Source organism: Talpa occidentalis, unplaced genomic scaffold, assembly GCF_014898055.3.
Source record: "Talpa occidentalis isolate TD23 unplaced genomic scaffold, MPIMG_talOcc4v2.1 talOcc4.2, whole genome shotgun sequence".
Lineage (NCBI taxonomy): Eukaryota > Metazoa > Chordata > Mammalia > Eulipotyphla > Talpidae > Talpa > Talpa occidentalis.
Genome location: NW_023602073.1, coordinates 20,820,286 through 20,833,972, shown reverse-complemented (window position 1 = coordinate 20,833,972; position 13,687 = coordinate 20,820,286). Strand labels below are relative to the sequence as shown.

Below are 13,687 nucleotides of genomic sequence, written 5' to 3'. Positions count from 1 at the left end.
GTTTTTGCATATAAAAACTTAGTGTGGCCTCCCTGGTGGCACAGGGGTTAAGCACAGCACTGTGAAGCCATCCACAGCTACTGCAGCATGAGTATGATTCCCAGCCAGGGGGCTACCCACAAGGCACAGCAGAACTCTCCTGACCTGCTCATACTTCCCCTCAGCAGTGTATTTCAGAGAGTTTGCCTGTTCTGTTCCCCACTCTGTCTCTGATGAATCCTCTGATGAGCTGGGCCTGTACCCCAGTTCTTGCATGCATAAATAAATAAATCTTAAAAAAAAAAAAAACTTAGTGAAAGTCATCAAGAGGGTTTTATAAGAACCCAGATTCTCTTAGGAATTCTGAATAGTTTTCAGTTCTAAGGTTAATATATAGAAGTTCATTTAGCTGGATCTGAGCAGTGGTTTCCTCCAACGGTGCATATACTATATAAGATTGGTCAGTGTTCACACCAGTTTTTATTATAGGTTATAGTCCTCACCTAGGTGTTCGTTGTCATGCAGACTTGCGTTACATCTTGTATATGATCCTCTCAGTCACTATTACTACCTGCCTGGTAACTGTATGCACGTGAGTTTTTACCTGAACTTAAAATCTTGGAAGGGCCTCCCCTAGTGGCACAGGTGGTTGAATGCAGTGCTGTGAGGCTGTCCGCAGCCTCTGCAGTGCTGGTTTGATCCCGGCCAGCAGGCGAGGGTCCCACATGGTGCTGCAGACCTCTCCTGTCGCGCCCTCTGCCCTCCTCAGCAGTGTACTTCATCAGTCTTCCTGTTCTGTTCCCCACACTGTCTCTGGTGAATCCTCTCACCCTCCTGCGCATCTGGCCTGTACCCTGGTTCTTGTATAAATAAATAAATAAAATCTTGAAAAAAATAAAATCATGGAAGAAGGATTATTCTAGGATAAAAAGAGGTTCCCTCCATCCTGAAGAAAAGTACAAAGGATGACTAGGATAATGGATTTCAGAGGTGGCAGGAAAAAGTCAAAGAAATCTCCTTTTGGAGACCACTGTTTTATCTTGGTAGTGACAAATTTAGGTTTCAGGGACTTAATGATTCACATAACTGTTTTCTGGGAATTATTTAACTTGAACTTTTAAGGGCCCCAAGGAAAACAGAAAAAACTGGTTCAAAGATATCAGCAACTTGATGTTGAATGATCCATTCCTAACTCAGCAAATCCAGATTGATAATGATTGGGAAATACCATGCTGTATTTCCTTCACATTAAAGTTCACCATGAAAACACAAGTTTATTTGAGGAAAACCTGAAAGAAACAATACATTCAGCAGAAGATGGTGATCTGTGTGATGACAAGGTGGGCACATTGATGGTCTGTGAAGCTTGTGGAATGGTAAGATTTTTGAGGGTACTCTGAGCAGGGATGATAAAGATGACCACAGACAACACTTAAGGCTAATTGGAAACCATGAACTTGTATGACAACCTACTATGCACCTTTTCTTAATAACTTTGGCAGTGGGTATGGGTTGACTCAAGGTGACTTGTGAAACTGGCTTGTTGATGATATATTTTTAAATCAAGTCTCATGTAATTTCTCCCAGTTCACAATAGTCAGAGAGAAAATCCAATTTTCCATCCTCTCACTTGAAAGTTATCTGATGGCCTCCAGCTCCCCAAACTAAGCATAGACCACTAACTTATTAAGGTTATTAATTCCCTTATCTTTACCTAGTATTCAGCTTCCTTCACTCATAATATATGCCAGTGTAAATTCTGTTACTCACTGATTTCACAAAATTCTACCTCTTACACAGAATTGAGAGTCTAGAAAGAAACCCACATTTACATGGGCAGTGAGTGTATGACAAAGGAACCAAGATCACACAATGGAGATAGGAAAGTTTCTTCAACAAATGGTGCTGGGACAGTTGGTTAGCCACATGCAGAAAAAAGGAATGAGACCATGCTCTGACATCATACACAAAACTTAAATCAAAATGGATAAAAGTCTTTGATGTAAGACTGGAAACAATAGGGCCTCCCTGCTGCTACAGAGGTTAAAGTCTCAGAGCTATCAAGTTATCATCAGCCACTGATGGCTGAGTTTATTTGCTCCCTGGCCAGGGAGCTGACCCATACAATACAGGAGACCTCTCCTGTCTCACCCACTGTTCCCCAAGCACTGTATTTTAGTAGATCCATCTGTTTGGCTGCTAAATCTATCTATGATGAGTCATCTTAGTGCTTGTATGCATACATAAATAAAAATAAATCTTTACTAAAAATGATCATCCATAAATAAATCTTAAATAAAAATTATCACTGATAATTAAAAAAAAGACAAAACTATAAAATACATTAGAGAAGACTTAAGTAAAACATACTACAACACTGGCTTCAGGGATGTCTTTGGAGCCTCAACCCCAGTGGTAAGAAAATCAAAGGCAAACATAAACAATGGGACCATGTGAACCTAGAAAGTGAAAGAAATTATCATTTAAATAAAAAATCTACTCAATGGGGGAAAATATTTGCACATCACACATCTGACAAAGGGTTATTATTTAAGATCTTATAAAGAACTTATACATGTCAAAAAAATACAATTAAAGTTATTGACAGAGGCCTAAATAGGCACTTCTGCAGGGAAGATAGACTGATGACCAGCATATATACAAAAAATGTGTAACTTCATTTATCATGAGGAAAATGCAAATGGTCACCATAATGAGATATCACCTCACTCCACTATGAATGGCCCATATTAACAAACAAACAAACAAACAAACAAACAAACAAACAAGCAATCACAAAATCCAGAAACAATAAACATTGGCAAGTAAGTGGAAAAAAGTAGCTGTTGGTTGGAATATAGACTGGTCCAGCACCTATGGAAAATAGTATGAAGGTTCCTAAGATTTAAAAACTAGATCTACCAGCAATCCACTCCTATGCATCTACTCAACACAAAATCACTAATTTGAAGGGATATCTGTAATCCTATGTTCACTGCATTTTATTTACTATAGCCAAGTTATGGAAACAACCTAAATGTCCATCAAGACTCAAAATCTTGGAAGAAGGATTTTTCTCAGACAAAAGATTTTCCTTAATATATTGGTTCAAGAATAGTATAGATAGGTTATTTTACAGGTGGCAGGGGAATGTCAAAGAAGTCTTCTTTTAAGCCCACTGTTTTATTTTGGTAGTTAGAATACAAGAGAATCTGTTTGGAAAGATGTGGGATACAGGGTGGGGGGAATTTAAGAAATTGTTGAAAATGTGCCATGGAAATGGGAGAGACAAACAGAACACATGAAGCCACACTTGAGCAGAAACAAGGATCCACTTAAAACTAAGAAAGATCAAGCATTTTTTAATGACGTATTCCAATTTAATTTGTTGTCTATGTACCACATCTTCTTGATCCAGTCATCTATTTTTGGGCATTTGGGTTGTTTCCATAGCTTAGCTATTGTAAACAGTGCTGCTATAAACATAGGTGTGCAGGTGCCCTTTTGAATTAATGTTTCTGTGTCCTTTGGGTAAATACCTAGGAGTGGAATTGCTGGATCATATGGAAGCTCTATGTTTAGTAGGTATATATACACAATGGAATATTACTCAGCAATCAAAAAGATAAACACATGCAGTTTGCAGCAACATGGATGGAGCTAGAAGGGATCATGCTCAGCAAAATAAGTCGCAAAGAAAAAGAAAAATACTGGATGGTCTCACTCATAGCAGGAATTTAGAAAACCTAAACAAGAGACAAGGAAAAAGACTAATCAATACAAAGTAAAAATCAAAATCAACAAGCAACTGTAAACCAGATACACACTATGGGCGGGGGAGAAGGAGGGGCAGGGAAAGGAAGGACTAGAGTCAAAATAAGGGGGGGCTGCAATTGTATGGAGAATATAACCAAAATGAAAATGCATACATTGTGCAAAGATGAAAAATGATGTAAGAATTATATAAAATAAAATATTAAAAATAATTTCTTTTTTATGTCCAGTGGCATATGTTTGTCTATACTATTGAGGAAGAAGCCTCTGCTAAAATGTTCTAGACCTACAGTTTGCAAGGTAGACATGATGAAAGGACAAGGTGACAGAAATTTAGCTGTGATGAAAAGAATTTGAAATTATTAGTCAACAGGCACAGACATAATACATATGTACCTGTTTGTATAATACATGGTGTATTAATGCTGTTACAAATTTAACATTGATGATGACAGAAATGTGACAGCAACTCAATGGCGGGAGATTGTGAGGACAGAAGTTAAATATCTCTGTGATTTGCTATAGATTTAAACAACATTGTAAGGTTAGAGGGGCAGTCATTTTTCTTTCAGAATGATCTCCAGGGACAATTCTGTGGATACTACAGAGCCTGGTACTAATTGCCAATTGGGAGAACCATGTCCCTGGCATCTTTTCTGATTCAGTGCCCTCTGTCCTCTCCAGTCTCTCCAGATGAGCTGATCTTCAGGGATCTCCACTCCAATAACAGCCCTGCAAGCAGTACGTGGACCTCAGCCACTGACTCCTCATTTCAAGGTAACAATAATTGGAACCCTATGGCTCCAAGTTCTTTTCTATGTTAAAATGATGTTCTGTGTGCAAAAGAAGGTGGCAAACTTCCTCTCTCTTGCCTTTCTCACTTGTATGCATGCCTTGGCTTCCCATCTGTGTCATGCCTATGACTCTTAATGGTAAATTTAGACTCAGGTTTTAAGTGATTACCTCTGAATGGGGTGGTCATAGGATAAACTATCATTCAATTCTACATCATGTGGAATACAAACTTACTGCAATCTTAAATAAGATAACAGATTTTTTATAAATAAGGAACTAGTTCAAAACTGCAAATTGATTTCTTGTGGCATTTATGTTGAGATAGTGATGCATTTACAAATGATTGGTCTCTAAGAATTAAAAAGTTTGTCTTCCCCCATCTCTTGCAATTTCCCCCTTATTTAACAAGTTTGCCTTCTTTATGACTGGTCTCCCAGATAAGCATTAACAAGTTTGTCTTTCCTTCATATTTCTTGCAATTACCCCCTTGTTTGACAGGTTTGTCTTTAGATAACAAGTCCTCCTGCATTTCAAGGAAGAGGGAGTTAAACATCAGATATTGGAGAAAAGCAAGCTGGTGCACTCCTGTCTCTGTGCTGACCCCTTCCCTCCCTTTTGCAGACCATAGCCCATCTCCCTTTTTTTCGGTTTGTATAAATACCCCTACCTTCTGCTAAAGAGCAGGGCGGCTGTCTTTCAGACATGAGTCTGCTGCCTTCCTCATTTGTCAACAAATTAAACCACTTTCCTTTTCCTCAAACTGTTTCCTTTTATTGGCTGAGGGAAACTGAGGCCAGCATTTGGTATCAATAGTGTGCAAGTATGGGGGGCAACAGGGGAAATTCCCCTTTGACTGGGAAGGCAAAGTAGAACCTGAAGCAGAACTACAGATATCAGCACATCTGGCTTTTATATTATTCATTTGAATGAGAATATGACTTTTTTTTCAAGGTGGTGAAATGAATGAGAATTGACCTTCAATGAGAGAATGGGAGGATGATGACTGTGTGTGTTTGTGTGCATGGATGTGTATGCATATAATTGTGAGTGCATTTATTAGAATTAGGAGAAATATGTGTAAACTGGTTTGCTCCTTAGTGGTCCTTTTATACTTTCACCTACTATTATATTCCTCTTTCACTATTATGAGAGAACGTTCAGTGTCTTCATGCTGATATGTTGAATGTCCAGACCCCTGATCTCATTTTGTTTCCATGGAATTCTGCTAAGTATCATTTAAAAAAAAAAGTAAAAATATTAGGTATAATCATTTGATTAGATCATTTGATTACAATCATGAGAACAGCTTAATTTTATTTTACCTTTTTTGTTAATTTGCATAACAATTAAGAAAGTAAATTCTATTCTACAGTTGCCTACTAGGGAAACATTTTGAGACTGAGTGATTTTACTGATGATGTGTAGAAAGTGCGTGTTTGTCCCAAGATGAAATACAGTGATAGTTGTGGAAATGTGCTTTGTATGAGTGACTATATTGAATATTTAACATAGTCATTGCTTTTATAACTGGAGTTTCAGAAAAGTTATTTCTCTATTAGAAGAAGAAATTCTAGTAAGTATCGTGTATCTTGAGACAGCCTTGTTCATTCACCTACAACCCTCCTTTCCCTGATTCTCATTCCTCCATTCAGATTCATCTTTTCATTCAATATAGGGGACCTGAATCTTGAGACCATTCTATAATACCACACAGAAGGATATAATGAGTTCAATTTCTGCTTTCATTGAATGGTCTTGCATCAGAAGCGCTGTGCACAAAGCTACTTGACTAATATTTACTTTTGAGATTATGTGTGCATAATCCTTCAACATTTAGAAGTGAATGCTACTATTACTACTTTCTAGGCTAAATGTTTCACAGAAATAACCTCTATCATCTCCAGAAGGTGTCATTCATAGAACACAAATTTTTGAAAAAAGAATGCCCAATTCAAGCTTATTTGCAGAGAACCGAAATGTTATTTATTTATTTTTATTTATTTTTTTGAAGTGTGTGCTTGTTTCAAACATGAAATACAGTGACAGTCTTACGAATGTGCTTTGTATGAGTGACTATATTGAATATTTAACATAGTCATTGCTTTTATAACTGGGATTTCAGAAAAACTATTTCTCTATTAGAAGAAGAAATTCTAATAAGTATCATGTACCTTGAGACAGCCTCCTTCATACATCTACATTCCTTATTCCTCCTTTTTCTTTCTTTTTTTAAATTTTATTTTTGTATTCCCCAAACAGTTGCAACCCCCTTATTTTGACCCCAATCTCTCCTTTCCCGGCCCCTGCCCCCATAGTGTATCTCTGGTTCATAGCTGTTTGTTGATTTTGTTTTTTTTTTTCTTTCTTATAGTTATTACTTTTTCCTGGTCCCTTATTTAGGTTTCCTAGATTCCTGCTATGAGTGAGACCTATATTCCTCCTTCACCTGATTCTCATTCCTCTTTTCAGATTCAAACTTTTCATTCAATATAGGGGACCTGAACCCTGTGTCCTTTCTATAACACCACACAGAAGTATATAATGAGTTCATTTTCTGCAATTATTGCATGGACTTGCATCATGATGTGCTGTGGACAAAATTATTTAACTAATATATACTTTTGAGATTATGTGTGCACAATCCCTCAATGCTTAGAAGTGAATGCTCCTATTATTACTTTCTAGGCTAACTGTTTCACAAAAATAACCTCTATTATCTCCAGAAAGTATCATTTATGGAAGACAAATTTTTGAAAAAAATGCCCAATTCAAGCTTATTTGTAGAGAACTGAAAGTTATTTACATTTATCATTAAATCTACACTCTCATTACTTTGTTTATTGCCATTTAAAATGAAGCTTTGTCATGAGCTATGAACTAACTGAACACATTTTCAATCATCGTACTTTCTTTGTCCTTCTTCCTTCTTAATTTTTTTCTGTGATAAATTTTATCTGTTTCATCCTTGTTATCTGCGAGAAGTTTCTTCTTTCCTATTTAGTCTTCCTATGTCTTCCTGTCCAGAGTCCTGTTGTTCATGTTGTTCAGGGCAGGGAGAGGGGCCCCCAAAATACCCAAACCTGCCTGCTCTAAACAGGTTCTGCCATCCGCCACATCAAGAAAAAAACACACTCTAGTGGGTAAGAACTTTAATGGAAAGGAACTTTAATACAATTAGTGTGCAACAAAGAAATAAGTAAGATAAAGCTTCCAAACCAAACATCCAAAGTTACTCATCCTCTATGGGTAAATGCCTAGTCAAATAGGGTTGGCCCAAAGCAGGGTCAGTGAGGCCTAAAAGCCTGCCACAAGTAGCAGGTATCTACAGGTGGGGAACCATAGGAGAGGGGCAGAAATGGCCAGATAAATCTGGAAGGAAAAGAGAAAAATCAAAATCGATGAAAGCAGCCATTGTTATCCTCCCCATGGGTCTCTCACCCATATCTGTTTCCACCAGTTCAAAACCAAGAAGCAAGTGCAGCCTCTTCAAATGTCTGTGCCTCCTCCAGGTCTCCTTCTCACTCTCCATCCTCCTTCCATCCTTCTACAGTCTCCTTTCCAGCTTCTCTTCATCCCTGCTCAGCTCCACCCTCCCTTGGGAGGGTGTTACAATGTCATCATCTGCCTGTCCTGCAAGGCAGTGGCCAGCAAGCCACAATGATGGATGCAATTTCTCAGACTGAGTGTTTCAAGAGTTCTTTGAAATGGTCGGTATTGTGACCAGTGGCCAAACAGCACCTTCTTTCTAAGCTCCTCTAATACTCTCTGAACAGGTAATGGACATCACCAATAGCAGTGCCAAGGGGGACTTCATCCTGGTGGGCTTCTCCGACCAGCCACACCTGGAAAAGATACTCTTCGTCTTGGTGTTGGTGTCCTACCTATTGACGCTAGTGGGAAATGCAGTCATTATTCTGATTTCCTCCATCGACCCTAAACTCAAAACACCCATGTATTTCTTCCTCAGTCACCTCTCCTTAGCTGATCTCTGCTTTACCACCAGTGTTGTCCCACAGTTGCTGTGGAACCTCAGGGGACCAGCCAAGACCATCACAGTCCTGGGCTGTGTGGTTCAGCTCTATGTGTTCCTGGCAACAGGCTCTGCTGAGTGTGTTCTGCTGGTGGTCATGGCTTTTGACCGCTATGCTGCTGTGTGCAAACCTCTGCACTATGCCACTGTGATGAACCCCAGGGTGTGCAAGGCTCTGACAGGGCTGGCGTGGCTGTGTGGAATAGGAAACTCTCTCATCCACTGTACTATCACCCTCCGGCTGCCTCGCTGTGGACACCGGCGCATCTATAATTTCTTCTGTGAGGTTCCCTCAATGATTAAGCTTGCCTGCGTGGATGTCCACGCCAACGAGGTCCAAGTATTCACCACTTCATTAGTCTTGCTCTACTTGCCCTTATCATTGATAGTGATGTCTTATGGATTAATAGTCAGGGCAGTTGTAAGGATCAAGTCAGCCCAGGCCTGGCGCAAAGTCCTGGGGACATGCGGATCCCACTTGACGGTAGTGTCTCTCTTCTATGGGACTGCTCTCCTCATCTATGGCCAACGCAACAGCTCCTTTTCCCATTCTCATGGGAAATTTATCTCCCTGTTTTACACAGTAGTGACTCCAACACTCAATCCTCTCATCTACACGCTGAGGAATAAAGATGTGAAGGGAGCACTGAGGAGACTATTTTACAGAGACAAGGGCTCAAAACAATGAGGCAGAGCACACATTGTTCAGGTTTTGTGACAAAAAGAAGCTGAAGGTCATCTTGGATATTCCTCCACTGAAGAGCTTTATCGTCCTATTAGGAGTGGATGTCATCTTCTCAGTCTGCACAATTGTATGTTTCTTAACTTGAGAGCTATCTGTCCTCTGCAGTCCTTTCCAGACTTGGACTGGACCCTGTCTCCAAATCCTTTAAATTCTATTGATCATGTCACCCTGTTTCTTGTCCTCCTTTCTTTGCTGTCTTTTTTTTTAAGATTCATTTATTTATGCATAGAACTGGGGGACAGGCCAGAGATGTGGGAGTGAGAGGATTCATGAGAGACAGCGTGGGGAACAGAACAGGGGGATTGACTGAAACACCTGTTGAGGGGAGCAATGGGTGAGTCAGGAAAGGTCTGCTGCGCCATGTGGGTAGCTCCCTGGCCAGGGATTGAACTCATGCTGCAGTGGCCGTGGATAGCTTGTGTCTTAACCCCTTGTGCCACAAAGGAGGCCCTCTTTTCTGTTTTTATTTAGCTTTCCCATCTTTAATCACTCCTTTTCATATTGTTTTCTCCTTTTATGGTTTGTTTTCCTTCCATTTCTTTCTTTTTATTTTCCTTTCACTCTTCTTCATTGTTTTCTTACTGTTTTCCTTTAATTCTTCCTTCACTCCACAAATTTCATTCATTCTTTTCTGCTCCTTCATATGATCTGCTTCTATATTTTATCCCTTCTCAACAAAATAACTAATAATGTGTAAAAACACCCCCTCTAAAAAAAAAGTTCCAGTTTTCAATCACAAAGCTTTCATTTGCCTAGAGGGGTAAAGTAGAGGTATTTTTTTTAAAGATTTATTTTATTTCTACAAGAACCAGGGAACAGGCCAGATGTGTGGGAGGGTAAGAGGATTTACAGACACAGAGTGGGGAACAGAACATGCAGACTGACCAAAATACACTGCTGAGAGGAGCAGTGGGCAAGACAGGAGAGGTCTGCTGCCCATGTTGGTTGTTCCGCAGCCAGTGGGGATCAAACTGGCACTGCAGAGACTGTGGACAGTTTCACAGCACTGCATTCAACCGCCTGAGCCACCAGCAAGGACCTAAAGTAGAGGTGTTTGACCAGAGAATTGAGAACTGAGTTTTTTTTCCACAACATTCGTTTGGAGATTCAGCAAGTTTTATTAAATATTTTAGGTATCCAGCTTTATTTAGGGAATAAAATGAGTGGGCTTTATTATTATGTTAATTAAAAGACTGAATAGGTCATATAAGTAAAACAGCTGGCAGGAAGTAATCTGTAAATATCAATAGCATCTTTCCTTTCTTCTAATCTTCTGATCAGATTAGTTCCCCCTAATCCATACTTATTATTTTTAATTGTACAAATACAAATTCTTACTCAGGAATTCCTTATCCATTAAACTTAGATCTGAATGAAATTACAATCACCAGAAAATAGAGGAAAATAAGTCAATCCATTCTTTGGCCTTTATAATATGGAAAAATCAAGTGATTTACTTTTCCACTAACTTAGAGAAGGCATGACACACTTGCTTGACTGCTGATAATAGTGTTGAAGTATCCAAATCTCATCTCCTCATTCATTTATCATTTGCATAGCTATAGGTAATTAGTTAGTATCTCTGACCCTCAGTTTCTCTGTTTCTGAAATGGTGAGTACATCAAAGATTTGTTATGGGTATTTTAGGAGACAGAAGGCATATAATAAGAACAGGAAATGCCCGTCATCATTAACAAACTCTTTTGAACTTGGTAATAACCATGGTGTTAAACTGCATGAAATTGATGGCAAATATAAACATACTTATTGTTTTAGAAATACATTATGTGGGTAGTAAGTAGTGTACTATTACTACTCTCCTAAACTCACCTGTGAAAATCAAATGAGGTTCTGCTTTTGACACCTGACAGAATGTTAGTTGTTTGATTAAATATGCATTTTGTCATAGACAAATGAATTGTAATTATTCTACTGTGATCTAATGATTTAACTCAACTGATATAATGACTGTGATTCAGTTATAATATTTAGTCTTGCTTTAGCATCTCTAGTTTTGCATTTCTAGAGTCTGGGAAAAAAAGTATTCCTCACAAACTCTGAAGAAAGATATCCTTATCTAGACACTATATAACATCCTCATGTAGTCATAGCATTTACTTCATAATCTACAATCTGGAGTCATCTACTACAACAACATCAGATGCATCCTGAGTGGCAAATCCCTTTTTGAGCTGCATCAACCTGATCCCTTACTCATTTGTATAATTATCCATTTGTTTAAATTGAGTTTTTATAACTACAAGACATCTCTTTCTATTACCCTCACAGTCATCTTTTTTTAAATTCTGATATCATTTTACTTAATTCCTCAAAATGAAACTCAGCCAATAATATATTTATATGGGAAAAATAGACCTGTGATCTATGCCCTTAAGAATTTTCGATGACTTCTTCATTATACACACAATCAATAACTTATGCTTTGCTCTACATTTATAACCTTGAAGAATTAGAAAATATGAGCACTTTGCAAAAGTAATAGATAATATTCCTGTGAAATAAATTTCATGATTAATGAAATAACTAACAAGCCAATTTAAGGCCAGAATAGGTGAAAAAATTAAACAAAAGGCCAAATATATCAAATGTCTATGCATTTGAGACCTATAAAGGTGGATCTCTTGATAACTCAGTAGTTCTATGAATGAGGAGATCAAACTACAAAATATGTGGAGTAAAGAAAATTGCTGTCCAGGTAAGGATGTCCTGAATGTGGCAAGGCAGAGGGCATCACTGGCTTCCAATGACATATATCAGCAACAATAAAAAATAGTGCCTTATACTTTTATACTATATAGCACTTTATTAAATAAAATGTTATTTTACTTAAAGCATGTTTTTTCAGGTTCACATTTTCTACTATTTTAATCTCATCACCAGAAACCTAAGTGATAATTTAAAAGTAAAAGAGTTTCCAGAGCATAGTGAATTGAACAAAATGCTTATTTCCATTCCTTTCTACAGTCCATATAAATTATGTTAAATGTGAGATCAAATTATCAATAAGCACAAGTACAACTGCAAAAGCACTGAGTAGAGAAGAGATGGAAAACGTTTGGAAGCTAGGAAATGGAAGAGAGTAAATGACTTACAGAAGCAAAGATGAAACTCATCTGCTTTCAGGGGATCGAGGAAGCGAGAAGGCAGTGAGAAGGCAGTGAAAATAAAAAAATATTTGTTCTGCCCAGGTTTGGAGCAGTAAATGAAGCTTAAGAAAAGTAAGCACTATGTTATGTCAGAAGGCAGGTTGTGAATGAGACGAAAGTCAGAACAATTTGAAAATCTGCCTCAACAAGGAATGGTGGGTGCCCAGTGGACTCTGGTAGAAGACCATGGTGGCTTGGCGGTGAGTGAGATGTGGTAACACACATTTGAAGAGAGTGGGCCTGCCTCCCTAAAGCATATACAGTGTTGTAAACCAATGTTACTGCAAATAAATAAGTATATTTTGTATTTCTCAAAAAAAGAAAATGTGTCTCAAAGATTGATATCCCTCAGCCCACACAACCAGATGGGGTCCTTCTGATAACACAGTGGATAAAGGCGCATTCACCCCTAGGAACGTTGAATCCAAGAGCCTTCTGACAGCTACACCAGGAGAGAGTGATACTTGGTGGCGGTGTCTTTCAGGTGCTGACAACTTTCAGGGCTTTCCTCCCTACAATTTTCCCCATTCTGCCCTGCAACAATGGCAGCCAGCCTTATAGCTCTGGCAGGAAAATGGAAGTGCTGTCTATGGAGAACAAAGACCTCTACACACAACACAAAAGTGACTGTAATCTGAGGGTTCCAGGAAATGCCTTGATTTTCCCGTCGTCATCTTCTCAATAAGCTCATTCATGGTGAGCTTCTGGTGAAGGCCCTGGAGTAAGGAAGCCTCTAAGGATGAGACAAAATAAATGGGGGGTAAGGGGAGAGAAGAGACACAGGTAAGAATCAGAATAAAAGAACAACAGAAATCCTCCTAATGAGTCCATTTAGCACATGTTCATGTGAAAGCAAACCAAATATAATGACACCTAATTGGAATTATACAAAAAGGATGGTGATCTTACCAACAACAAAAAGATTAGAATGGTAAATATGAGTTGAAAAGACATACACATTCAAACATAATCTTGACTTTTTTTTAGGGACTTGAGAAAAAGACAAGGAAGCAGTTTAGGAAAAAATCAGAGAAATGCAGGAGGATGACAATCTTGGGAAAATACAGGCAGAGAGAAGGAGTCAAAATGGGGGGAGTGGGTGCATTGTAAAAAAAGTTTAAAACGATAGGGAAATCAATTAAAAGCAGACTGCTTTTTGCTATCACAAGTGCTGACAAATCTAAACAATGTTAGCAA

General features: G+C 38.5%; 1 protein-coding gene across 1 annotated transcript; it reads left to right on the top strand.

Moving 5' to 3' along the window:
- The first annotated feature begins 8,324 nt into the window (after positions 1-8,324).
- Positions 8,325-9,266, top strand: LOC119253108 (olfactory receptor 2G3-like). Its single transcript, XM_037520761.1, has one exon. The coding sequence runs from the start codon at positions 8,325-8,327 to the stop codon at positions 9,264-9,266; it is 942 nt and encodes a 313-aa protein (XP_037376658.1).
- The last annotated feature ends 4,421 nt before the right edge of the window (positions 9,267-13,687 follow it).